Source organism: Gopherus evgoodei, chromosome 3, assembly GCF_007399415.2.
Source record: "Gopherus evgoodei ecotype Sinaloan lineage chromosome 3, rGopEvg1_v1.p, whole genome shotgun sequence".
In the NCBI taxonomy this organism is placed as follows: Eukaryota; Metazoa; Chordata; order Testudines; family Testudinidae; genus Gopherus; species Gopherus evgoodei.
The window spans coordinates 153,780,214-153,807,744 of record NC_044324.1 but is presented as its reverse complement, the minus strand read 5'-3'; the positions used below and the strand labels follow the sequence as shown (position 1 = coordinate 153,807,744).

At 40.3% G+C, this 27,531-nt stretch overlaps 1 protein-coding gene across 1 annotated transcript; it reads left to right on the top strand.

The window, feature by feature from the left end:
• The first annotated feature begins 13 nt into the window (after positions 1 to 13).
• Positions 14 to 27,260, top strand: TFB2M (transcription factor B2, mitochondrial). Its single transcript, XM_030557042.1, has 8 exons — positions 14 to 442; positions 2,370 to 2,458; positions 3,932 to 4,085; positions 6,552 to 6,700; positions 9,267 to 9,356; positions 11,991 to 12,053; positions 13,577 to 13,728; positions 18,544 to 27,260. The coding sequence occupies exons 1-8, from the start codon at positions 100 to 102 to the stop codon at positions 18,728 to 18,730; spliced, it is 1,227 nt and encodes a 408-aa protein (XP_030412902.1). The 5' UTR covers positions 14 to 99; the 3' UTR covers positions 18,731 to 27,260.
• Positions 27,261 to 27,531: the final 271 nt, after the last annotated feature.

Genomic DNA, 27,531 nt, shown 5'->3' with positions numbered 1-27,531 from the left:
AGCGGAAGTGACGTGTCCCTGGTGCTTGCGCCCTACCCGGTGTTTACTGGCCGGGAAGGTCACCCACGTGGGGGTGCGGCTCGGACTCGGTGCGAGGAGATGTTGGGCGCGGTGCCGTCCCCGGGGCTTACCGGGCGGCGCTCCGCGCTGGCGGCTCTGGGGGCTGCGGCCGCCGCGCTCAGGCCCTTCCTGTGCGGCCTCCCCGGCTGCCGAGCTCCCCGGCGCGGCCTGGGCCAGGTGCCGCGGCAGCACCCGGACTCCGGGCTCCAGCTGCGGCTCCCGGAGGCGGCCGAGGCGGCGCGGCTGGTTCTGGAGAGGGCGCGGCCCTCCCCCCCGCTGCGCAGGTTCATCGCATGCCCCGACCTGGCCCGCGCCGTGCACGCGAGCCTGGAGTGTGGCCCGGCCTGTGGCCCCGAGCCAGTCGTCCTGGAGTGCGAGCCAGGTAAGCGCCCGGCCGGGCCCCGCGGCCTGCCCCTGTTGCTTCTCACAGCACCGGACGCGGACCCGCTGCGCCGCAGCAGACCTCGCCTTCATGCGCCGGGGCTGGTGCGGCTGGGCCCTGCAGTCCCAGCGGAAGGGGCGGCTCGGGTCGCTGGGGAAGGGGCTGGGAAACGCAGCTTGTGTAAGTGCTACTTAAAAACCTGTCAGCGTCTGCGGCAGGCAGGCAGGCTGGCTGGGTTTGAACCTTTAAAACGTGTCGGCTGGGCCTCGTCAGCTCTGGAGGAGCTACCGCGAGACAGGGCCCCAGCCTAGCGGGGAAAGTCAAGGGGTTAGTCTGGGATCGGGGCAACTGCGCTCCAGGTCTTTTATTGTTAGGATCCTGACCGCATCTGGGGGTGGGTAGGAGCCTTTGTGTTAAGGGGACAGTTGGACTTGGTGGCTCATGGTCACGGGGGATTAGATAAAGGGAAACCTTGTAAATGTTCACTCGTAAATATGAACTTAATATTTTTGGAATTATCTGAACAAAACAACATAAAACATAATGCTGGGAATAAAGAGTGAAGTGGTGGGTCTTGTCCTGTGTTTTCAGAATTGGTCTAAAATTCTGGGGCTAGAGTGGCAATCTGCACAGCCTGAAAAGATAGTGCATAGAACTTAAATCTTACTGCATATCTCTGCAAAATTGGCTCTTTAAGCTCTAGTATTTGAAGAGGGATGGTGAGTATAAAGAAATCAGACTTCATTGGTAGTAGTACTGTAGTTTGAATGCTAGAAAGTTCAGTTTCAGTAACACAACAATATCATCGTTGCTGGAGGGTTATGACTTACACCTTCAGGCTCCACACCACGATATGGGCTCATATTTGGTGCTGACACTGCAGTGCAGTAGTGGGGTGCTGTGCCCTAATTTTTGTTCTTTGCATGTGATATTAAAATCAGGTCCTGCCTGTTCTGTCTATCTAGAGCTCTTATGGAAATAAGTTAGTGCCTAATGCTGCCCCACTGATGTGAAAGGGAGCTTTACCATTGACTTTGCTGGCTTTACTTTTCCCTGTTCTGCACATTTTCTAAATATTTCAAACCGAACTCAGAGTGTCTAAAGTGTAGGGCTTATGGCATTACCACAGGGGGGAAAATGTAGAAAAGTTAGGGATTGCTATTGCTTCATTAGTTATTTTCCCTCACCAGTCCATTTAATAAAAGAAAAAGTATTTTGAATGTGCATAAACAGTTAAATATAATTAATTTTGATTCAGTTATTATTTTGGTATTGTATATTATGTTGCCTGTAAGCCAGGGATTGGCAACTTTTGGCACGTGGCTCATCACGGTAAGCCCTCTGGCGGGCCGGGCCGGTTTGTTTACCTGCCACGTCCGCCAGTTCTGCTGATCGCAGCTCTCACTGGCTGCGGTTCTCCACTCCAGGCCTATGCTACATTTCATCATAGAAACATTTTTGACTGAACTACATGCACACTTTTTATTTCAAAAACTGTGTCTTATCACAAGTCCAGCAAATATGGTCTCTGTGTATCCAGACTGCCTTTTTCTTTACATTGCAACCACAAAGTTCTCAGTTGCTGCTCAGCTGCTCAACAGTAATAATGCGGATCAAGACTGAAGGTCCATTTAGATTGTCAGAGCTTGAAGAAAAAATTATAGAACAATTGTAGAGATCTCGAGGATCTCTAGGGAGATCATGTCTGACTACTGTCTAAAGGTCTTATGCTGCAAAAATTTGCACACATGCTTAACTTTACTCACATGTTGCAGACTTAGGGCATAATTCTTTATCTAACCTTCTTCTCCCCCCTCTCAATATTTAGGTAAACTTATTTTTCTCCTGCTTGAAAGACGTGTGTGTCAGTTATGTCCTTTGGGACTCAGTTTTAAATGACAGGGCTAAACAATGATGATTTTTCCAGGTCCTGGAGTCTTGACCCGGACGCTACTCAATGCAGGTGCCCGAGTGGTAGCTCTGGAGAGTGACAGAGCTTTCCTTCCAGAATTACAGGTATGTTTTTTTTGTAAGGGTATCTGAAATTTGCAGTGAGATAGGAAAATGAGAAATTAAATTAAAATCACCCATCTGTTTGAATTGTTTTACCTGTTACAAGTAACACCTAAGATAGATATAAGTTAAAGATGGTAGGAAAAAATATTTTTCTTTTTAAAATTTGTTTACTTTGCACATTTGACAACACTTTGGCTTTCACTGTTTCTCGTATATAGCCAGTCAGTTCCTCCTGTTTGTGCAGGATATCAAGCTGAGGTCTCTCTAAAGAGGGACGTACATAGATTTGTGGCTAATAGTCACCTAAATAATCTTGACTGTGTTTTTAAGCAAGATGTTTTCATGTGCCCTTCAGAAGCTTCGACAAATATTCTTAGCTACTTTCAGTGATTACTTTACCTGATTAAACTTTTGTCCTGGATCCTGCAGTTGACTCCAAGCATGTACACTCTTGAGCCCATGATTTTAAGTGGGGCGTTGCGTGGATTGGAGGTCTACTGATTTGGAGCTTTTTTTTGCTGTTTCAAAGAGACTGAGATTTGGGAGCCAAGATTCCTGCATGTTTCCAGCTCTGCTATCAACTTGGCATGAGCATGAGCAACTTACATAACTTCTTTGTGTGTATTCATTTTTAGTTGTTTTTCATCTAGGTGTTGAGAGACTTAATTTACAATTACAAATTGCTGTGGGATCTTCAGATAAATATGGCTAATCAAATATTTTTTAAAATTTACCAAAAGTTGCATACGTTTAATAGGTTTCAGAGTAGCAGCCATGTTAGTCTGTATCTGCAAAAAGAACAGGAGTACTTGTGGCATCTTAGAGACTAACAATGGGCCATTACACAAAGTAAAACTATTTCCTCATGCTTATTCTCTCTCCCCACCCCCCGGTGCCTCCCTTCCAGTTCCTCACATCTCCTTGTCAATTGCTGGAAGTTGGCCATTTTCATTACCACTACAAACAGTTCTTTTTCTCTCCTGCTGATAATAGCTCACTTTAACTGATCACTCTCCTTATAGTGTCTATGGCAAAACCCACTGTTTCATGTTCTCTGTGTATATATATATCTTCCTGCTGTATTTTCCACTACATGCATCTGATGAAGTGGGCTGTAGCCCACGAAAGCTTATGCTCAAATAAAAAGTTGTTAGTCTCTAAGGTGCCATAAGTACTCCTGTTCTTTTTACAAGTTTAATAGTGCATTCTAAAGTTCCAGTTGAGCAAATGCTAAATATGTAAAAAAAAAAAAAAAAAATCTGCCTTGCATCATAAAAGTAGCTGGCCTATATGCAACATTTCAGTAGCTAGCTCTGTGAGCAATGTTTCTTATTTTTAACTAGTATTTACAGAATCTGTTTATTTTAAAGATAATTCATTGTGGTTTTTTTGGTTTTGGATGGAAAAATACATAGGATGTGTCCAAATTATTGGTATTGAAAACTTAAAATTTAACTTCACCATTGTTTTCAGTCTCTGGAGAACAGCCTACATGGACAATTAGAAGTTGTTCATTGTGACTTCTTCAGATTGGATCCTTTGGGCTGTGGATCTATGAAACCACCTGCTATGTATTCTGAGAAACTTTTTGAAAATTTGGGCATCTTGGCAGTTCCTTGGACAGCAGGTAAATCGAAAAGCAACCTAATGTTGGGGTACGTAATTGAGGCCTCAGAGGCAGTTTGGCAGGTGCTTGAAGGCCTTTCTTAATTTTGTGTAAAGGGGATTAGAGTAATCTTTAATACAGAGATATGATTCACAGATACTACATGCCCAGTAGGTAATCCTCAATTTTACTGAAGTAGTCTGGCATTTTAGTAAGAGGTAAAACTGTGTATGGTGGGATTTGTAGTTCAAATTGTTTGCATCTCTTTAATGAAGATTCAGACAGACACAAACTGCATTCAGTGGTGGGCCATGCTGTAAGCCAGGGGTCGGCAACCTTTGGCACGCGTACCAATTTTTAATGGCACGCGGCTGCCTGCTGGGACTCCGCCTACCATTAAAAATCCTGCTGACGCGGCAAGCCACGGGGTCCGCAGTCCCGGGCCGGAGTGCTGGCCGAGCACAGCAAGCCGCCGGCCCCTCCCCCACCTTCCCCCAGAGCCGTGCCGCCACGCGTGCAGCACTCTGGGGGCTGGGGCTGCGCAGTCCCGTGGGGCAACGTTAGACTCCTTGGAGAGGTAAAGATGCTCCCCGCTCATCCGGAGCCCTGCTGTTGCGCACACATCGCTCTGAGGGGCAGAGTGGGGCTGGGCTGCGCGCACAGCAGCGGCAGGGCTCCGGATGAGCGGGGAGCCTCATGGTAAGGGGGCTGGGTGGGGGGCAGTCAAGGGATAGGGAGCAAGGTGGGTTGGATGGGGAGGTGGTTAGGGGTGGGGGTCTCTGGAGGGGGCAGTCAGGGAACGGGGAGGGCGTTTGGATAGGGCATGGGAGTCCTGGGGTCTGTTTGGGGGGTGGATAGGGGTCAGGGCAGTCAGGGGACAGGGAGCAAGGAGAGTCCTGGGGGAGCAGTTAGGGTGGGTGGGGGAGTCTCTGGAGGAGGTGGGCAGGGGACAAGGAGCTGGGGGAGTTGGATGAGTCAGGAGTTCTTGGGGGGCTGTCAGGAGGCAGGGGTGTGGAGAGGGGTTGGGGCAGGCAGGGAGCGGGGGGGGGGGTTCTATGGGTCCAGAGTTCTGGGGGTCCTATCAGAGGGCGGGGAGCGGTTAGATAGGCATGGGAGTCCAGGAGGTCTGTCTGGGTGCGGGGGTGTGGATAAGGGTTGGGGCAGTCAGGGGACAGTTAGGGGGTAGGATCCTAGGGGGGCAGTCAGGGGACAAGGGGCAGGGAGGCTTAGATAGGGGGTAGGATCCCAGGAGGGGGTAGTCAGTACAAGGAGCGGTTGGGGGTTCGGGAGGGGCAGTCACCCAGCCCTCTGCCCTGAGCCTTGACCCCCCCCCCACACCCAGGCCCCTGCCCTGAGCCCTGTACCCCCACGTCCCCGCCCCCCAGGCCCATGCCCATAGCCCTGTACCACTCAGCCCTCTGTTGACTCCTTCACCCCCCCCATGACCCCAGCCCTGACTCTGGCACCCCCACATGTACCCAGCCCCCCTACCCTGACACCTGCACCCCCCCACATGTCCCCAGCCCTCTGCCCTGACTCTTGCACCCTCCACATCCCCAGCCGCCCCACATCCCATGTACCCCGCACATCCTCATCCCCACCCCAAGCACCAAACGGGAGTCACATTCCCACCTGCACCCCTCACATCAAATGGGAGCTGCCCAGGTAAGTGCCCCCACACCCAAAGCTCCTGCCCCAACCCTGAGCCCCCTCCCTCATTCTAGCTCCTGGCCAGACCCTTCACCCCCAGCCCTGTGCTCAGTGCACTCCCAACCTCAGCTCAGTGCAGAGAGGAGGAGAATGGGCTAGAACCAGGGAGGAGGTAGGTACCCACTGTATGTGGGCAGGGCTGGGACCCCAGACTGGCAGCGGGCTGAGCGGGATCCCGGCTGGCAGGAGCCAGAGGATGGAACCCCTGAGCAGCAGTGGACTGAGCCGCTCAGCCTACAGCCGGTCTGGGGTCCCTGCTGCCGGCCCCGCACAGCCCGCTGCCGGTCTGGGGTTCTGCTGCCAGACCCTTCCCAGCTGGGGTCCCAGCCGCAGGCCCCACTCAGCCCACTGGCGGCCTAGGTGAACGGAATCCCAGACCAGCAGCGGGCTGAGCAGGCCGGTGGCGTAAGATCAACATTTTAATTTAATTTTAAATGAAGCTTCTTAAACATTTTGAAAACCTTGTTTATTTTACAATACAACACTAGTTTGTTATATTATATATAGACTTGTAGAGAGAGACCTTAAAAAAAAACATTAAAATGTATTACCGGCATGCGAAACCTTAAATTAGAGTGAATAAATTAAAACTCGGCACATCACTTCTGAAAGGTTGCCAACCCCTGCTGTAAGCCATACCTGAGCAACAAAATCTGTAAATACATTCAGGTTAAAATAATGCTTGCTCTCGTGTTTGTAACTTACACTTTAGTGTTGTTGAGGTTGTGCAGTACATATTTGAAAATTCAAAGATACCTTTGCTCATTTTCAAAACAGATGTTCCTGTAAAAATTATTGGATTCCTTCCGCAAAAAAAGGAAAGAAACACTCTTTGGAAGTTTATCTTTGTCATGTATGAACGCAGTTCCATATACAGATATGGAAGAATAGAACTGAACATGTTTGTTAGTGAAAAAGAGTACAAGGTATGTTTAAGTACAAGAGATTTCACTGATTAATAAAGAGAAGCTGATGCTTTATTAAAAACTCTAGAACATTCTTTTTAGAGGCATTTTGTCCATGTGTTGCTTTAAAAATGTTCTTTCTTTTTATTTACTTAAGGATATTTTTCTAACAAAAGGGAGAGAGACTGTCTCTCTGCTGCTTGCTCTTCCTGAAGGAATGTTTGTCTGTAATAACACAGTTTGTTTTAAGGAAAATGAGTGTCACAAATTAAAGTGCTCTTCATGTGAGGGACAGTCATAGAAGTAGATATATTGAAGACATCCTAGTGCCTGATGGAAAACCAACACTACACTTCTGTTGTATATTTTTTAATGCAATAACAGTAGTTCCCAGACATTTTCATGCTGTGACTCCCTTTAGGATCACCTCTGTTGATGCAGCCCCCTCCCTTGGTGCTTAGCATTTAGATTGGCTTTGCACAAATGAACACTTTTATCTTAACAGTCTACTTTGAAAATTATCGGGGGATGGGGTTGAGGTTGACCACCAGAACAAAAAAAAAAGGATAGGCAACTGGTAGCTCTGGAGCCACATCCAGCTTGGCATCGTTTTATTTGGCCTGCCACCCTGTGTGCTGGAAGAGAGGGATCTAGTGATGCGCCCTTTCGCCAAAGTCTTAGCAGTTGCCCAAAGTTCTATAAGTCCCAGGGCGAGAACTGGGGAGCATGGCCCAACACCTTTTAAGCCAGTGGTTCTCAAACTTTTGTACTGGTGACCCCTTTCACATAGCAAGCCTCTATGTGCAACTGCCCTTCTAAATTAAAAACACTTCTTTACATATTTAACATTGTTATAAATGCTGGAGGAAAAGTGGGATTTGGGGTGGAGGCTGACAGCTTGCGAACCCCCATGTAATAACCTCGTGACCCCCTGAGGGGTCCTGACGTCCAGTTTGAGAACCCCTATTTTAAGCAGTGGTCCTGTACTAAATCAGTATGGCTGCTGCCAGAGTGGCCTGGACCATTGCTCTAGCTGCATGGTCGCATTGCTGCTGAAATTTGACTGGCTGCCCTCTGTACAAACAGAGGTGTGGCCCAGCAAAATGGTGTTGCAACCCCTGGCACACAGGAAGTCTGTTCCTGTACAGCAGCATACAGGGGAGTCCACCAAGAATTCAACTACTGGTGGCACCAGCTCATGCGCTTTGGGGTACGAGAGAAGAGTCTCTGTTTGAGGGAGACTCAGCATCCTTGAAGTGGGGGTGACACAATCTTGGGCTGGAACGTGTCCCTGTCAAGGTGGGGGAACACCAGAATTTGTCTTCCCTGCAAGAAATATCTGAATTGGAACCACTGCTTGTGCTCTTCCAGGGAGCATCTGAGTGAAAGTAATATATTTTCTTTCAGTGGGGACCATGTTCCACTGAGAGACCTGCACCTGTGATTTTCATATCTTTTTTTACAAACAAAACCTGCTAAATCTTGATATTTATATCAGGTATTTCTGTAAACGTTAGGATTTCTAAGTGTACCTATGTTTATCCCATATGTTTTTAAATACTTAATTTGTATTCACTTGTACAATAAGGGGTTCAAATACCACTAAATTTGCAGTTCAGCAGTGATTTTCTTTAATGAAAAAATAATTGGCAAAAAGGGCAGCCTATTTCTTTTAGTGTCACCACTAAGGTGTTACTTCCTTATACTAATTTTATCACTCTTTTCATGCAGTTTCTGTAACCCTCTCCCCCCAAAATGTCCCCCTCACCCTGATATGAGCTGAAAGCCTGTCTTGGATAAATACTGTTGGAATTCACTTCCCTAGGTAGGGGCACATCTGGCTCCCTTTTTTTCAATTGATCATTGCGTCAAATAATTTTATATCTATACTTAAAAATGAAATCACTCCATAATAGATGCATGCACTTCTGTCTTTGCTCAGTTCAGGAATAACTGAAATGTTGGGTTTTTTTTCCTTTCTGGAAGTTGTTTGGCATGTAATATTGAATTGAATTGCCAGGCTTCTTATGAAGGTGCCTTAGAAAACCTTTTTGACATTTATACAATCCATCATCTGGAGTTGTTTTAACAAATTGGCTACGTGATCCTCTTTCTTGGGAATGGTACTAGCTTTAATGTAAAAATGAAATCTATGCAATAACAGTAACATATCCCAAATTTGGGTAATGCTTTGATTCTTGTAGAGGTAGAGTGAATGAGTGGGTATTTTCTTGTCCTTTCATAAGACTCTTTTCGCTCTCAGTAAAGAGGTTAATATAGATGTGATAAGTAGGTAATTTTAAATATTAAAATATTGTACAAAATGAAGTGGTCTTATGGTGGAATTTGTGTTTCTAATGTGTTCGTCTGATAGGGAGGCCTTAAATAATGTGTGGTGCATGTTGTGTGAGGTCTAAGCTTGAGCTTGGAGTGGAGCTTAAGTGAGTGGGGCTTGAAATTTTAATCTTAACTTTGAATTTGCTGGCTCTTGAGAACTTAAGTCTAACCTTTCCAGTCACATTTATAAGGATTTTGGAGTGAATGGATATAGAAATAATCTTATTTTTCAACTTTGTTTTTCTGCCAGGTATTGACTGCAAAACCTGGTGAACTAAGGAGTTATCAAGCATTAAGTGTGCTATTGCAAACTGCCTGTGAAATTCAGCTTCTCCACATGGTGAGTATTTTGTACTGTCTATGATGATTACTGAGCTAAATGCTTTTATAGTAAACAATTAAATTTTCTAAAGCACCACATATTTTTAGTTTTCTGTGTTGAAAATGCTTTTATAAGGGTATCATTATAGTTAATAATCTGTCAACATTTTCTTTCGAACTTTCTGTCTTCAGAATTTGTGATATAAAAAATGTACTTGTTCACTCTGTTACCCCAGAATTTTTTATTTTTATTTTTTTTACACAAGTGTGATTGAAATGTTAACAATTATTTTTAGTTTAGGTCTAAAACTAGGGTTTTTTAATTTGGAACATCTCTTTTCTAAATTAAAAACAAGAAACTCAGCAGTGTTAAACTATGGATAGGTTGCTTAAAAAAAACAAACCTCCCCCCTCCCCAACAAATGCAGCTTTAAAATGGGATATTTTAAAAGTGGTACTAGGCTTATTTATTTAAAGTTCCTGGGGCACTTTGAATTTCTTGACAGAAGCAATTTTGTGTTTCAGGCTTTCAGAGATTAGCTGAATGCTTTTTTAAGTATTTATTGAAAGGTTTAGTTTGGCATCAAGTGAATAGAAATAACACTCCTACTTTGTGGGCTGATTGAAGTCAACTTCTGCTGACTCAAACCCCTGACCCACACTAATTCTTACTGTTCTGTTCCACTCTCCTCACCCCTAAAAGACTGGCATCAGCTAACCCGTTTGCCTTTGATAGCAGCAAGTCTGTTTCCCATTTGTAGCCAAGGCATGGTACTGTAATGCATTTGACTCTGGCTTGCGCTTTGACTGGAGGATGGAGAGGTAGAAAAGGAGATTCAGGCACCAGGGAGGAGGGATGATCTTGTGGTTGGAGCTTTGCATCGGGACCTAGGATATCTGGGTTCAGTTCCTGCCTCTGATACAGATTGTGAACTTGTTCAAGGTCACTCAAATCTTTGTGCTTCACTTCCCATCTGTAAAATGGAAATATTTCTGACCTACCATACAGTCATAAATGTTTGGGAGATGCTCAGATCCAATAGTGATAGGGGCCAGATAAGTACTTAGAACCCATTGGCAGAGAGGTGCATCAGGCATTACGCACAAGAGAGTGTAAGATGGGTGGTCATGAAGGACCCAATCCAGGATGAACAAGCAGTAGGCAGCTGTAGACAGAACTATAGCATGTATGAATTGGCAGTTGCTGGACATACAAGGGATTCATGCTGGTGTTTCTTTTAGACTTAAGCCAATACAAACATTCATGTATAATTTTGGCTGTAAAAGACCATATTTCAAAAGGTGGGAAAAACTTGGATATCTGGAGCTGTTTTCTGGAGAAATAATTCTTTTGTCCACAATTTTGCAGCTTTTGGCCCAATTCAGGAAGGTCATTTAAATAGGTGCCTAACTTCAAGCACTCAAGTAGTTCCCCTGAAGTAAATAGGGCTACTCACATGCTTAAGGTTAGGTACATGCTTAAGTAGCTTCCTGATGTCTGTCCCTAATGTGGGTTCGGGTGAATTTTTAATTGAGAGAGGAAAATTAAAACCAGACAAACTGAAAATTTAAAACACCACGTGGCTGTTTATTAACAGGGAAAAAAATCACAACTTGGGCTGGAGAGGAGCACTTTTACCAGCTAACAGTACTATTAGGACAAAATACATACACAATTTGAAGCAAGCTATTTACATTCATTAACAAGGAACCAAATACTTGAAAATTAACTGCTCTTTAAAAATCAAGGTAAATACACCAAATTAAACGAACTGTGTGCACATTAACCAAATATTATAAAATACACCAACAATAGCTATTAATACAACAATTCAACTTTTCATATGCTGTATACACACACTTTATACTGAATAACAACAATATACAGTTCTGCAGAAGAGACTAAGCAAAGCACAGAGTATTCACAAAAAATTAGAAAGCAAGTACCGTATTCCAGGTACAGCTGACCAGCAGTACAGACACCAGAAGCATACCGAATCCGTAGAAGACAACTTCGAAAAATAAATGTCACGTCCCGAGCCGGCTATATCCGGAAGAGACTCCTGGCTGAAGGGTTGATCAGGTCCTTCAGTCAGTATGTGGATACTCCTGCAGATTCCGGCACGAGGCATGGTTTTATTCAAAGACTCTTTTACTCGTGTCAAAATCTGATTGGTCCCTAGCTCCTTCACCTTCCAGGTTCCGAGTTGGCGCCCTCTACGTAGATAGAAGCTGCACCCGGCACACTAGAAGCTGCACCCGGCACACTAGCAGCTGCACCCAGCACACTAGCATGGTTTTGCACACAACCCTAATCTGACTGTTTGAACTGAACTACGATTGGTCAGATTGGATCCCTTTGCTCACGGCACGCTGGTATTATGCACACAGCACTAGCCTGACCCCTAGGTGACCAGGCAAAAAAAGCGGGAAAATGCACATGGCACTATAATGTTGCACACTGCACCTTAAGATAGCGCACACCACCACGGTGTTGCACACGGTACCAGTGTGACCTCTAGATGACTGACAATTGGCCATACAGACACCATGTTAGAATAGAGGCCTTAGGGCCATGACACTTGAATCTTAAAAAAATATATGAAGCCGTGACAAAATATTTTAAACTTCAACTTTTTTTTTCCCCTCCCAGGAACCTTGGTCCTCATTTTTGACTAATTCAAAAACCAGGGGACTTGCAATACCGAAGAGCGTGGTAAGATCAACACGTATAGTCTCATTCTTTAGAGATGCTGTCAAACAATTTAGGCTCAAATTTTAGGTTTTGGGGGTTTTAATTGCATTACAAATTTTGATAAGAAAATTCATAAATTCCCTTTATTTAATTGAAATGTTTTTTATTTTAAATACTCCCTTTCATTATAGGAAATTCAGGCACAATGTGCTCTGTGAATAAGAAGTAGGAAGTGGTTTATAAACAAAAGTCAAACTGAACCCAACTAGTATCTTTTTATTAACCAAGATGACAGAAATGCAGAAGACAGAATAAATGGGAAAAGAAGAAAATGAGACTTTTTGAAGGAACAATTGGGTCAAGGATCATCTCTTTAAAAAAAAAAATAGTTTGTTACATGCTAGTAATAACTCCTTAGATTAGCAAAACAGAATTGAAAAAAAATCAAAATCTACTTTTGCATCTAATGTTTTGTGTAATATTTGTATTTCACTCAGGTTGGATGATGAAAATGGACTGTTCAATTGCAAATTCATGTTCTCATGCTAGCACAATTATGCAAAATTTGGGCTATAGATATAATAGTTTAAATTGTCAGGGACAATGTTTAAATTGAAACAAAGTCCTGACGTTTTAAAAAAATAAAGGCATTTCTGTCACTTTTTATAGAACTTTGGTATTAAAACTCAGCAGTATATTACATTGCCCAATTAAGTCTCTCTTTAATCTAAGATTTTAGCAATAAACCCCATAAAGGTCTCAGGTTTTGGTAATACTGAATGTTATTTTGAATTTTTTGATTATATCATATTTGACAGCTTTATAGACTCATCAGATGTCACCATAATTACAGCATAGGTCATGTGAGGTGACACTTCAGGTGATGGCTGCACACCAGATCGATTGTATAAGATACATTAAGATCACTTCATAGAGTCTGGGGAATTAGAGATGGAAAACATCTATTGGGTCATATATCTGTTTCTGCCAGTACAAAACTATCTTTATCTTTTAAGGATAAAAAGTTCTTCATACTCGTCTCAGATCGGAGGACAGTCTTAACAAATGTTACACAACAGTATTCCATATTTGTCCAAAAGACAGATAATTAATGAGAGTTAGATTCAAATTTTTCAAGGGTAGAAAGGACCATTATGATTATTTAATGTAACCTCTTGCATAACACAGGCCAAAATAACCTCCTCTGAAAATTTCCTCATCAAGCCTATAACTTATGTTTGAGCAATAGCATATCTTTTAGAAAAATAGCCAGTCTTGATTTAGAGACTCAAAGTGATGTAAAATCCACCATTGGTGGTAAATTATCTTCACTGTTAAAAAAAAGAATTGCACATTATTTTTAGTTTGTATTTATCTAGCTTCGGGTGCCAACCATTGGATCTCATTATGCCTTTTTCTGCTAACTAAAAGAGTGGTTTACTTTGAGAAGTCTTTCCCTGTGATTTAAAGAAATACACTATTTTTATCAAGGAAATGCAATCTTAACTATAACCTATTTTCATTAACTTTTTTTGTTGTTGCAGCTGCTGCCAAACGACCACTTATGTTTAGTACGAATGACCCCACGGAGGCATTTATTTACAGGTGGCATGACAACCACAAATTCATCTACTTTTATTCATATGGTAAAACAGTGTCTTGCTAAACGCAAGTCTAAACTAATTGATAGACTTAAGTAAGTATATGGAAAAGTTATATTACAGTTTTTCACAGACAAATGACTGAAGGGTTTAGGACAATTTAGTAGTGTTTTGATCTTGAAGGATTATTCTTTACAGTCCAAATACAGTTTAGTATTCCTTTAATTCTATACCAATGCATGCAGAATAAGCTTACAGTTGCTCAAAATACTCTGTGATTGAAAATGAGGATTTTGGCAACAAATTAAAAATTACTCTGCCATTTGTAGGGCTAAGTAATTGCATACTGTAAATACTTATTTTTTAAATGCAGACATACTTGCCAGTATTTCTTTTTCTTGCATAAATGTATTCTCAAATGCATTTTGCAATCATGCATGAGACTATTAAGTTGCATATCAAAATCAGCATTGCCAACCAACAACTCTGTAGCTGGATATTTTATAACACACAAAACTATATAATGGAACTAGTTTAGAAGAGGAGTTCCTGTGTTTGTTCTAAAAGAGATTGGGAGATGATGTAGTCTGGAAATTATTAAATTTTATAAATCATGCTAGCTTCTTGCACATTAAAAGATTTTCTTCTCTGTCAATTTATTAACAAGTTTCTTTGCCTGGCTTTGTTTCTGGAAATGCTCTTTAAAATATTTGGGTTTCCAATTATATTTTTGGGTTTGTATATAAATCTGAATTTCAACAAGATATTCTACATAATGCTGCATTAAAATACTTTAGAAAAGTAATTAGCTAAAAATATTGTATTATGGTGTGCAGGCATGCACTAGTCCCTGAACGAAAGGGTGGAGCCAACACCTGGGGTAAAATTGATGAGGCCCTATCCTGGCCTCGGGCTGGGCTATATGAACAGGAAGAGGGAGCTCAGAGAGAGCGAAGTGGAAGCTATGCAGGCTGTGGTGTATGGTGGCTTCTTTCCTCTCAGGTTCTAGGACACTAGTCCAATTAGTGTCTGTGTGGGAACAGAAGCAGGATTCAGAGGTGAGGGCCTTATGAACTGTTTGTTTGAATTGCTCCTGTCCTGAGCCTTATTAAAAGAGGATATGCTCTTCTGTTAATTTGTGCTGGCTTTTCTGTGCCCCTGAAAAAGTGAATCTGTTGCTGTGAAGCAGGTGAATGAAGGTGGGCACTCCCACAGTGCAACACTGGGCTGCAACGGGGCAGACAGGGACTGCCCCACCTTTACATATGGATTAAAAACTGTATCACTGATAATAGTTAAAAAGAATCATCATTAGGGCTGTCAAGCGATTAAAAAATTAATTGCAATTAATCGCACTGTTAAACAATAATAGAATACCATTTATTTAAAATTTTTAAATGTTTTCTACATTTTCAAATATATTGATTTAATTACAATACAGAATACAAAGTGTACAGTGCTCATTTTATATTTATTTTTCATTACAAATATTTGCACTGTAAAAAAAAAATAAATTTTTCAATTCGCCTAATACAAGTACTCTTTATCATGAAAGTTGAACTTACAAATGTAGAATTACGTAGAAAAAAACTGCATTGAAAACCAAAACAAAATAATCTAAAATATTAGAGCCTGCAAGTATACGCAGTCCTTTTTCTTGTTCAGCCAGTTGCTCAGACAAACAAGTTTGTTTACATTTGCAGGTGATAATGCTGTTCGCTTCTTATTTAGTGTCACCTGAAAGTGAGAGCAGGCATTTGCATGGCACTGTTGTAACCGGCATTGCAAGATATTTACGTGCCAGATGTGCTAAAGCAGGGTTTCTCAGATTTCTGTACTGGTGACCCCTTTCACACAGCAAACCTCTGAGTGTGACCCCTCTTATACATTAAAAATGCTTTTTAATATAATTAATATCATTATAAATGCTGGAGGCAAAGCGGGGTTTGTGGTGGAGGGTGGTAGCTCGTGACCCCCCATGTAATAACCTTGCGACCCCTGAGGGGTCCCGACCCCCAGTTTGAGAACCCCTGCACAAAAGATTCATATGTCCCTTCTTTCTTCAACCACCATTCCAGGGGACATGTTTCTAGGCTCATGATGGGTGCTGCTCAATAACAATCCAAAGCAGTGCGGACCGACGCATGTTCTTTTTCATTATCTGAGTCAGGTGCCACCAGCACGAGGTTAAGAGGTTGTTTTGTTTTGTTTTTTGGTGGTTTGGGTTCTGTAGTTTCTGCATTAGAGTGTTGCTCTTTTAAGACTTCTGAAAGCATGCTCCACACCTCGTCCCTCTCAGATTTTGGAAGGGACTTCAGATTCTTAACCTTGGGTCGAGTGCTGTGGCTATGTTTAGAAATCTCACTTCGGTACCTTCTTTCTTTTTTGTCAGATCTGCAGTGAAAGTGTTCTTAAACTGAGCAACATGTGCTGAGTCATCATCTGAGACTACTGTAACATGAAATATATGGCAGATTGCGGGGAAAACACAGAGCAGGAGACATACAGTTCTCCCCCAAGAAGTTCAGTCACAAATTTAATTAATGCATTATTTGTTTTAATGAGCATAATCAGCATGGAAGCGTGTCCTCTGGAATGGTGGCCGAAGCATAAAAGGGCATACGAATGTTCAGCATATCTGGCACATAAATACCTTGCAATCCCATGAAAATGCCCGTTCTCACTTTCTGGTAATGTTATAAATAAGAAGAGGGCAGCATTATCTACTGTAAATGTAAACAAACTTGTTTGTCTTAGCGATTGGCTGAACAAGAACTAGGACTGAGTGGACTTGTAGGCTCTGAAGTTTTACATTGTTTTGTGTTTGAGTGCAGTTATGTAACAAAAATCTACATTTGTAAGTTACACTTTCACAATAAAGAGATTGCACTACAGTACTTGAATGAAATGAATTGAAAAATACTATTTCTTTTATCATTTTTACAGTGCAAATATTTATGATAAAAATAATATACACTTTGATTTCAGTTACAGCACAGAACACAATATATATGAAAATGTAGAAAAACATTCAAAATTTTTAATAAATTTCAATTGGTATTCTATTGTTTAACACTGCAATTAAAACTGCAGTTAATCATGATTGTTTAAATCACGATTCTTTTTTTTTAAATTAATTGTGTGAGTTAACTGATTAATCAACATCCCTAGTAATCATTAATGGGATAGGGTTCTAATGGGAAAATATGTCAAGTTACATTATGCAGAGTGCCGTAGGGATGCCAATTCTAATAACATTTCTGTTAGCGAGTGGGAACCTAGCGTAAACTGAATCACAGAAGGCTAACAAACCCAGAACAATCAAACTCACAGTGCAACATAGAGAAGTTAGACTGTTGAGCTGCGACAAGCAAAATAACCACCAATTTTAGGCTGATCATACAGCAACAACTCTGTTAGTGTGGCTCAACCTTATAACTCCTTTTCAGGTGAAATTTGGTTCATATGTTCTCAGGGAATAAATAAAAATGGCTGTTTTTTAAGCACAGGCAGACTAGGATAAGATGTTTTTCTAAACAAAATTTAGTAGTGTTTTTGTTGTTGTAACAGCTCTAAGCCCTCAGTAGGAGGTGATGGAAACTTGAAGTTTGGTAGGTCCCTAGGTCATAGATATGCCTTTCAGTACTTAGGTGAAAATTGGTTTTGATCTGAATAATGTTTTTTAAAAAGTAATGCACATGTACGCTGTTTTTAAAAGAAATCTGCCAGCATTACATTGGCATGTCACATGCATGTGTGGTTTAGCTGAGAGGAAACTTTGAATAGCTGCTCTCACTATTCCATTTGATTTATGTATACATGCAACATGAAGCTGAGTAGATATTGAATTTAATATGTACAAAATACCAAAATCAAAAGTAGACTAAATAAAACACTGTTGAAAATAGATTGCACAGTGCAGCGGGTCAGACTGGATGCCCTAAAGTGGTTTTCTGCTATCTAATTTATAAATTAAGCTTTTAAATTATTTGTCAGTTTTGCCTACCAATATTTTTTAGCTTCTCACTGTAAGACATTCAGGCTTCCTTATCCACTGTTACTCCATTTACTCCCTGTGGTGTTGTTATTAGTGTTCTCTTTCCATTCATGGGAAATGAATGCTCCCTCAGAAGGACCAGCCTCTGGTTAACTATTCCAATAAACAAACTGGTTTTTCTTTCATTTGTTGCCAGTGGTTTGTAGTCAATCTTCTGGTGGGTGGATAATCCCCCCGGCAATATGCTAATGAAGTTCTTTAACTCATTCAGCAAGACTAGTATAAAAGGGTATCATAGATTCCTTCCTTGTAGATTGTCAAATTGACAGCGTGCTTACTTTCCACTAGCTGCTTATGCCAGAATCTGTAGCTGGCCTTGTGTCTCTTAATTTGCAGCTAATGTGTATTAATAAACATACTTTTTCCTTGCCTTGAAAATAAATGCAGTCAAGATATCTGTAGGTACTGTTCAAGGCCTAAATTTGATAGCAGTGAAATAATATGAGTGGGAGAGAGAGTGGATACAGTAAAACAGACCACCTCATGTAGTGGGAGAAAAGGGAGGTGTAATTAAACTCTTCAGACTGTCTTGCCTTCTTAACAAACATGGCTTTCATTGTCCCCAGACATTGGAATCTAAACCCATTCATGCCCTTGGTTCTGTATTATTTCAGTTGTACAATGAATGGAAGGGAAAATTCACCATCTGAAAAGTTTGTGATTAAACTCATGCATCTAATGGACAGAGGTCCCTATCATTAGCATTCACAGAAAACAATTGATGTCACAGGAGGGAAATCTTGACAGTCTGAAATCGAGAGAGAATTGTGCCCAGTGTTGCATCTTACTGTTTTCTTTTTAACTGAAAGAAATGCTAAAATGTGACTGTTTTTTGTAATGTCTTGTGTTTCAGCTCATGGAGTCCAGACAGTGGGAGTAAAATATTAAGGGAGCTGGAAATACCGGAAAACATTATAACAGGCAATTTGTATCCAGAAGAGTACAGACGCCTTTTTGAAGCTATGGAACACTCTAAAGAATTTAGTCAAAGTTGGCTCTATGATGAAGTCTTGGAAAATAACAGGAACATAAATTTCTAAATCTAAACCTGCTGGTTTTGAAACAAATTATTTGTTTCAGTGACTATATTGTGATGCAAATAATAAGAAATGGGCTCAAAATCTTAGAATTCCATCAGTAAAGATTATTTTGTCCCCTGCACAAATCAGAAGATTAAAGTCGCATGAGATGCAACAGCCTGTCTATACAGGGGAAAAAAACTGTTTAAACCACGTGTAGGCATGGCAGTTAACAGGTCATTCTGTATGCATGGGATTGAAATCAAACGTTGCATCTTCTCTAGCAGCATAATGGCAACTGTTGTTGCTCTTGGAATATGACATAAAATGTACTGCCTTTGTTGCTACTCTACTGTATATTTGTTATATTTTAAATACTGTGAGACCAAATACTTGTACAATTTGGATTTGGTTGTCAGCATACTTAATTATTATGATTAACTCTTTCACAGTGCCCCAAAATGTTTAGACCCTTTACAAATATAAGACCTATTTTCCTTCTCCCTGGCCTAAGGAACATAGTCTAAAATGAACATGATACAATAATAGTTACGAATAAAGGGGTGAGGAAAAATGGGAGAGTGAAAAACAACAGTAGAATAATATGGGTACTCAAGTTAGTTATATGTGTTCCTTTTTTTAATGTATGCTCTGCATTATCTAGAAATTTCAAAAGTCAGAAGATGTTGATCACTCTTCTACATAACCTGCCACCCATCCACATGCATATAGGCTTTGCTATCTTATTTGCATCTAAAATTTTTCCACCAGACCTTTAAACGTGCAAGCCATGAAAATTCTCTCTTCCCCACAACCTATACCCTTTATATAATTGTTAAAATGTGTGTATATTATATGCATATAAGCACAACTCACTAAAATTTTATTCCTAGCCAGAGTATTTGTTTACACTCTCCTCAGCTACTATTCTCCCTCATTAACCAACTCTTTCCTATTTCCCCTGTCCATTTGGTGTTGAGGCTGGTGGGGAGTGGGAGGTGTCAAGGAATGTTCCTTTAAGTGTCCAGGTACAAGACAACAGCATATCTGTTAAGTATAGGCTTGGGTAGCTCAGATACTGGGAAGTTGTGCTGCTTCAGTCTCTGCTAATGGAGAAGTGTGTCTTGATTCTCCAGGAGGGATGGTAGAAAGCAGTGGCTGGGCCATTATCCCTGCCCTACTACTGTAGTCCCTGCTACTGGAGATAATCTGCGGACAATCTATTGCAATATTTAAATGCTGAAACTGCTAGAAGGTCTATTTCATGTACTCTCCGTTCCATCCTACAGCATTAACTAAATCCTGGAATAATTCTTGCATATTGGAATTATCTTCCCATTCACACCTTTCCTGACACTTAGATATTATAAGAATCTGTATTTACAAAGTGATCACCGTTGCTGAGTTAGCATAAAACAGGAGCAATTTAGTTTCTGCTGTAGCAGTAATAGGTGATAACTGAATGTTCTTGCTGATGCAGCCATCCAGCAAGAGTTAATATTGTAACTCCTCCTGTGCGTTTTTTTCTCAGGCATCAAATGCCTGGTTCTTGTTGCAGCAAGATATCTGCACTAAATCAAGATGCTAAAGAATAAAGGGGAGATTGTCATTATAGAGTGACTGACTTTTACCTGTGTTATTGATAACACTAAAATATGTGAGCAGTGAATTGGAAAAAAATTTACTGTCACTCTTAATGCTATTTGTTTACAAAACAATAAGGCAAAGCACACACTCAAGGAGTCGGTATAGGGTATAGTGTTTGGAGCAGGGGATTGGGAATTAGGAGATTTGAGTTCTGTTCCTGGCTCTGCGATTAATTCTAACCTTGGGCACCTCTTTGTCCCCTTATGTAAAATGGGGAGAATGATGCCTGCCTTTGTAAAGTGAGATCCCAAAAGGTACAATAAGTGTAAAATACTGGCTTTATAGCAGTCAAATTGGACATGAAAACTGAAGTGTCTATAGCTTCGCTTTAATCTTATGCGCTAGCCCATTGTTGCAATGATCTGTTGCTGACTGCCATAGAGCAATGGTATAATGATTATATTGGTCTGTTTAACATTAATATTAGAGTAAATGCAACAACTAAGTGCTCTTTTCTAATTTTTTTTTTTACCCAGAGTCCATGTGGAGGGATTGTATATTTATAAAGAAGTCCTTATTCCATACCACTGTAGTGTCCTTCCAGCACTTTTAAGGCAGCACAGTAGTTGGTGCTTTTGTATATATTCTGGCGTATGTGGGCCTTACTTAGCAGCTGTTCCACAACATGATACCAGGGTTACGGTTGGTGAGGATGTAATTGAGTTAATAAGGACAGAAACAGGAGATGCGTCCAACACAAAGCTGGTTGTAATTGTGTGGCAAAGAAGAGAGAGAGCTGTAGTCATGGGACGGTCATATCTGAAATCTTCAGTTTGCAATAGTTACTTAATCCAAACAGCAATTAAAAATGTTTGGTCATCTCTTGAGTATGCCCTTCAAGATGTAATGAGATGAGACTATTTATAGGCATTCTATTGACAAGTTAAACAATATTTCTACTCAGAGGGCTTGAAATATAATATTGTCTGGCTTGTAAAACAAATCGTCTTTTGGAATGAAAGTTGAATGCTGATCCAGGCACTCTGATTCTTTGCTATGGAGGAGAACCAGCTTCACGTGGAAGTCTGTCTTTATTCCTAACCAGACTGGGTTCAGTATGCTCAGTTACTGGGGAGAAAATATATCCAGATTTTCAGTAGTGTCCTCTGCAGGTGACTGAGGAGCAGTATCAGTGGGCTTAGAAAGAGGACCTGTGTACTTAGGATAATGGTTGTGCTGTGGGAGAAGTAAAGTAGATCAAAATGGGGGGTTATTTCAGGGGACCCACAGAACTGCTCTGAGCAGGGGAACTGGGTGGAAAAAGGAATTGTGAAAGAAAATGCTTTGCATCTCTTGTGTTGAGTTACAAGTAATAATTAATACATTTATGTTGTGGAAAATGTAGGAAAGAATGATTCCAGAACAGACCTTGGATTTGGCCTGACCATTAGAGAAATATGTCTCAGCCTGCCCTCTCAACCTGCTGAGTTTGTGCTAATTGAAACAGGCCTGCCAGTTTGCAAGGCCTGTGCTAATTGTAGAAAAAACATCCAGAAACAAAGAGCTTGTTCTAAAAGTAACAAGATAATGGCTGTCCTTTATGGCTGATACAACTTTGTTTTCCTAAACTCCAGAATAAGATTTGTGATGAATAGACTTATTGAAGTCTGCCATGTCCCAGTGATTTTAGAATGGTATATTAAAGGATGGGTAGGTGATAAAATGCAAATGTGACAGGATATATGTTGGAGTGTAAGTGTGATTCTATGTATGATTAAATGAGGAATGAAAGGTTAAAGGTTGAGGTGTCAGCCTTAAAATAAGACTGTTTGGCTGAAGAATACAGTGGACAAGATAGCCTGATAACCCTGAGGGCATACTTGCCCAAAGGACAGGAGGGCAAAGAACTAGATAACATACTGTCATTCCGTCATTGCTGTGCCATCTGCGTGATTGATTACCACTTCAAACATAAGAACAGCATGACAAGGCAAATACATGAGGATGGATCCCTGTAAGAATAGACCCTGAAGACTCAGGACTTTGGGGTCTGATTCTGCAAACCAACTCACATCTCACAAGGCCCTGCTCCCTCCTCGTGTCCAGGCCACCTGGCCAGTGGCTTGGCACAAGCAACTCGAAGGCTGATAACTATGATGATAACCTTGCAGAACGTGTGTGTGTGTGTGTGTGTGAGAATGTGAAATTGAATGGAATGTTCTGGCTATAATTGACTGCTTACTATGATTCTTTCTGTATTCACAATGTGGCATTTTGCCTTATCCCCTTTAATAAGATCCTGCTGATTTTTATTTTATTGGCATAACATATATCATTGTAGGGTTTATTCTGAAAAAAAAAAAACCTGCATTTCACAAAATATGAAATGTACCTGTATATTCTATCAATTGTTTTTCTAGTTTGTTTCAAATAATTCTAACCATAATTCTCAGACTTTCACATGCCTAAATTGTTTGAAAAGATTTGGTGTCAAGCTGTTTTATTCATATGGAGCAGGGCCCTGCAAAATGATCCTGTACTTTAGTGCCACAATAGCCATGCACATCATAAAGGATCATAGCAGCATCAGGTAAAGATAAAATGTATGTATCTATATACTGATGTGTCAAGAAGCACATAAAGGCAGGGAAAAGTTTGAAATGGCATTTTGATTTGTGGAGGAGATTCCTAATGAAGGTCTGTGCAAACGGATGCCGTAGGCTTAAATATCTTTTTGACCACTGGTCCATGACCAGTGCTTAGAACAGGGCTTGAAAGCATTTCTGCTTGCTCTGCCAAAGTATTCCTTGGCCTTAGTGACATAATTCATTACAATTGTGGCTATAACTTGTTTTGAATGTTAACTGTTAAAAAGTGTATTAAGGAAAACTAATCCCTCTGCTATTGTTATCTCTTCCAATAAAATGCAAGAAGTCATTTGAAGCCTAGTCAAAATAGTTCGTGTTGGACCCAGAGGAAGGAACTAAATTCCAATGTGAAATAAATTGAAGAAAAATATCAAGACCTTGTTATTCAGACATTTCTCCTCTTCATTCTGTTGAGCCATGGTAAGTGCTTTGGATTGAAACATTTTTGAACTATTGAGAGGCTTAAAGGTATTGAAAAAATGATTCTAACTGATTCCCATGCTTTAATATCTTGCTTCCCCACTCCCAAAATTCTGATGTGATTTTTAGCAATCAGTATCCCAAACAACAGATAGTTTAATGCCATTTGAAAGCTGGAATCAGAGGGTTTTTTTAGATGGTAAAGCCTTGGATTCCAGCTGCAATATTTGTGATAGTAGCTACTATGGTATGTCTGAATTAATACCAGGGCTAGAAACAAATGCTGGCTCTGGTTGCTTTGGGAATATGACTATAAGCCTTTTGCTAGTTCCTTAGAACAGAAAGGCTATTGTGACACTGGTTCAGGACTGCATATAGATGCATACTCTATATATTCAATAAACTTTTGTGCTATGGATTAGTATAACTTTAAATTCCTGGAGGAATTTAGAGAATTAAAAATAACTCCTTGAAAGTGTAGTGAAATATATACTTTAATTCAGTTTCTTCTTGTAGTTTTCCTTAGAGGAAAGTATACGTGTTGCAAGGGAGAGGAGCATCAAATTATGTAATTCAAAAGCGTAAATTGGTGCAATTGGACCTTCTTTTTACCTCACAACAATGAAAAAGAACACTTAATTTTATGACTGCAAAATATATTTTCATTCTTAAATCTTATAAGCATGTAAACTTTAAATAATCAATTTTGGTAGACACGTGTTGGCTTTACTTATATGATTATGCATATAGTGCCTTAAATTTGCACTGAGAAATGTTCCCATCCCTAAAGATGGAGATAAGATTACAGCTACATACTACTACATTGTCAGTAGTTTTAATGCTTTTAGCAGTTCTAGCTGTAAGATGCATCTTAAGGTGACTTGAAAAGGAGAAAGGAAAAAAAGGGTTGAAGTCTTTATTTACTGCCTTATGTGTAAAAGAGACCTAAAAATAGGGTGTTGGAAGTTTTGTTTTCTGAAAAGTATCTGACTTCTTAAAACTTTAATCCCCATGCCCCATCATGCATACATGTATAATCAAGCCTAAAATCACTTTCATTTTTTCAGATTTTATAAAAGCGAAGCTAGAAATCACATAAAGGAAACAGAACTACATAGATTTGGTGTCATTTCGTATCAAGAGATCAATAAGTCACCAAAATACTACATAGAAAGATAATTAATTCAGCAGAGCATATAGAAAATCAGGTAGCATAGTAAACTCAAAACATTTCTTTGGCCAGGACACTCCCATTGACTTCAGTTGCAATTCTATGTTCTAAGGCTTGCAGCAGCAGTCCTATAAGAGCAGCATAATGAATTTCCCTATTTCTGCCAGTTGCACTGAATACATCTCAAGTTCACACCAGATCGACAGCTTATCATACTAAAATATTTAAAATTGTGTGATGCAGAAAAATTGTGGAGTATCTCCTTTGCATTTTACATATTATTGCAGCACTTAATTTATATAGTATTGTCATATAAAATGGCAAGATTTTAAAATTACCTTGGATACTAATTAAGTTGTAAGCTCCTTGGGGCAGAGTCTGTCTCCTATAGGAACAGCATCTGGACCTCAGGGTTCTATTGTGTAATACAGATAATAAAAGATTGATGTGGCAGTTTAAATTCCACAGAATAACATGAATGACTGTAAATAAAGCTTTTGAAGAATGTCTACTTTGAATTCACTGATGTGATGTATATAGTTTCATGCAGGTTCAGCCTTATTAGTTAAATAATCACTGCTTTGTTTCATATATTATTTGTTAGGAGCACTGTTTAGGCAGACAGACTTGCTATACCAAATCAGAGCAGCAATCCATCATGTTTTGTATCTTGCCTGTGGTTCGTTCATGTGATGAAAATCTCACTCATGCCCCTAACCTCTTTTATAATAACCTACATCTCAGGGAAAACTTCTTGAATCACTGTGATGATCTGTTCACATCTTCAGTTATGAATCCGGAATACTTACATCCTGCTATATGTAATTACCAGTGTTATTGGTCATAAAATTACCTAGCCACAATAGTTAAGGGCATACCTGCCTTTCCTGTGAATTCCAACAGGTTATCAAATGTATGAAGAAGTATTTCACTTATTTCTAGCCATTAATTTCAGTGGTACAGGATTAATTTTTCTCTGTGTGTGTGTACACATATATATGTATATATATGTGTGGGTGTGTATATATATATGAGACTTGAGTTCCTGTATTTTTTTTTATTTTGAAATGTTTACACATAATAGATGATAGTTTAGCTATGCTTCCTCTAAATCGAAAGGGCTTTGCAAAATGTAATTAACATAATATCATGATGGCCCAGAGTAGTTTTCCTGTGTATGAAAATGGGGACCATAAAAACAGTTAAGGCCTAGATCCTTAAAGGTGTTTAGGCACCTAACATTGATTTTAATCCCTTTGAGGATCTGGGCCTAAATGGCTTCCGCAGGGATGGAGAGCAAGTCCATGGCAGATCTGGAATTAAGTCTCAATTCTCAGAAGTTATCAGCTGGCATCTTGTGCTTATTCAGCAACTCATATGCCTCAGCGTTGCCTACCCATAATTGCTCAAGGTAGACATGCTGTTCTATGCTTTCCACTCAACTAGTGAAAAAACAGTTGTTTGACAATACACTCTGGAATACCATATCCAACTGAAACTAGGGGTAGCTTAGGTAAAAAGAATAGAATTTGAACCAGGACAGATGCGTATACTATTGTAGAATATATCATGGAAGGTATATTCACTAGAAGTGCTCAGCACCTGTATTTTACAAGCCCTCTGAAAGTCAGTTATCAAGCTAGAATGTTAAGTTCAGTACTGACTAGCAGTCCCCCCTTCTGCATCACCAGTGCCACTTCCTTCGGCTAGACCCTGTAATGGTCTGACTAGATATTAGAGCCACAGGTGAATTTGGTGACCTCCCATAAATGTAAAAATGTGGTACAAACAGGTAAATTTTCCACTTCTTGTTGGAGTGAGTCTACACATGTATATAGTTTGGCTTTATAGATTACAACAATATAAATCTCAGCCTAAATTGGCTATTCCTAGAGTGTCCCTAAAATTGCCATTATCCCAGTCACAACCTTCAGCATGGTTGCAAACAGGTCCAAGAGGAGTGTGACCATCCTCCCTTTCTTTATGGCTGAATGAGAGTCCTGAATTTTTTTCCCTTTTAATTAACGGTCTAACCATATGAAAAAGGTTGAGAACTACTGTTCTTGTTCCTCAGCCAAGGAGACATTCTGCTTGGAGCTTATAGAGGCCAGCAGCCAGCATGAGTCAGCAGTAACTACTATTCTTCATCATTATCGAGCAGAGTTCTAGCACCTGATCTCTAGAGTGGATCAACCAAGAAACCCAGCATTTTATCACTTTACTTGTGGGTATATTTCTAAATATTTAACGTTACTCTCCAAAATAGGAAAATCAGACTTTTAAAAAAGTCTTATACCCACACAATGTTACTAAAACTCAAACTTTTACTTTCAGGAGTATTGTCTGAAAAAAATAAAAAATAATAATGCCCTGTAACATACTTGACTCATGCCTGCAATGATGGGAGATGATTTTCACCTTGTAATTATCTCCAGGAAGTGAGTCAGCAATAAAGTAGTTACACCTCTTGGCTGACAGCTAAGAAATTATAGTAATATTGACTAAGTTTATTTCTGCCCTCCTAAGAAAGTTATACCACGTGTTTCTGAGACAGGAATGGGACAGAAGAACAAAAGTCAATTTATAAAACTAATCATGTAAAAGGTCAGCATGTAATGTCTGTCTAATCTATATGAGAGATTATTATAAATCCGTGCTAGGCTTCAAAGTCCTCCGGCTGCTTTTTTCAAATATACACATAAGAATCATTCACTTCAACCTAGTGGACCAACATCAACTGCAGAAAGAGACAGGTATACAATAATCGATGACCATGCATTTGTGCTTGGAAGTTAAGTCCCTTATGCTGCAAACATTTATGCACGTGTATTTAACTGAAGTGAATGGAATTGTTTGCATGTTTAAAATAAAGCACAGTAACATGCATAAGCATTTGTAGGAGCAGAGTCTAACCCTATTGCTGGAAGTGGTTGTCAGCAACAGTATATTGGTACTGAAAGTAGGGTGACCAGATGTCCTGATTTATAGGGACAGTC

Excerpts from the sequence above, each read along its gene's own strand:
- TFB2M (XM_030557042.1), top strand. The coding sequence starts at position 100 with ATGTTGGGCGCGGTGCCGTCCCCGGGGCTTACCGGGCGGCGCTCCGCG. Across the intron at positions 4,086-6,551 it reads GGCAGTTCCTTGGACAGCAG|ATGTTCCTGTAAAAATTATT; the intron begins GTAAATCGAAAA and ends TTTTCAAAACAG. Across the intron at positions 6,701-9,266 it reads TTAGTGAAAAAGAGTACAAG|GTATTGACTGCAAAACCTGG; the intron begins GTATGTTTAAGT and ends TTTTTCTGCCAG.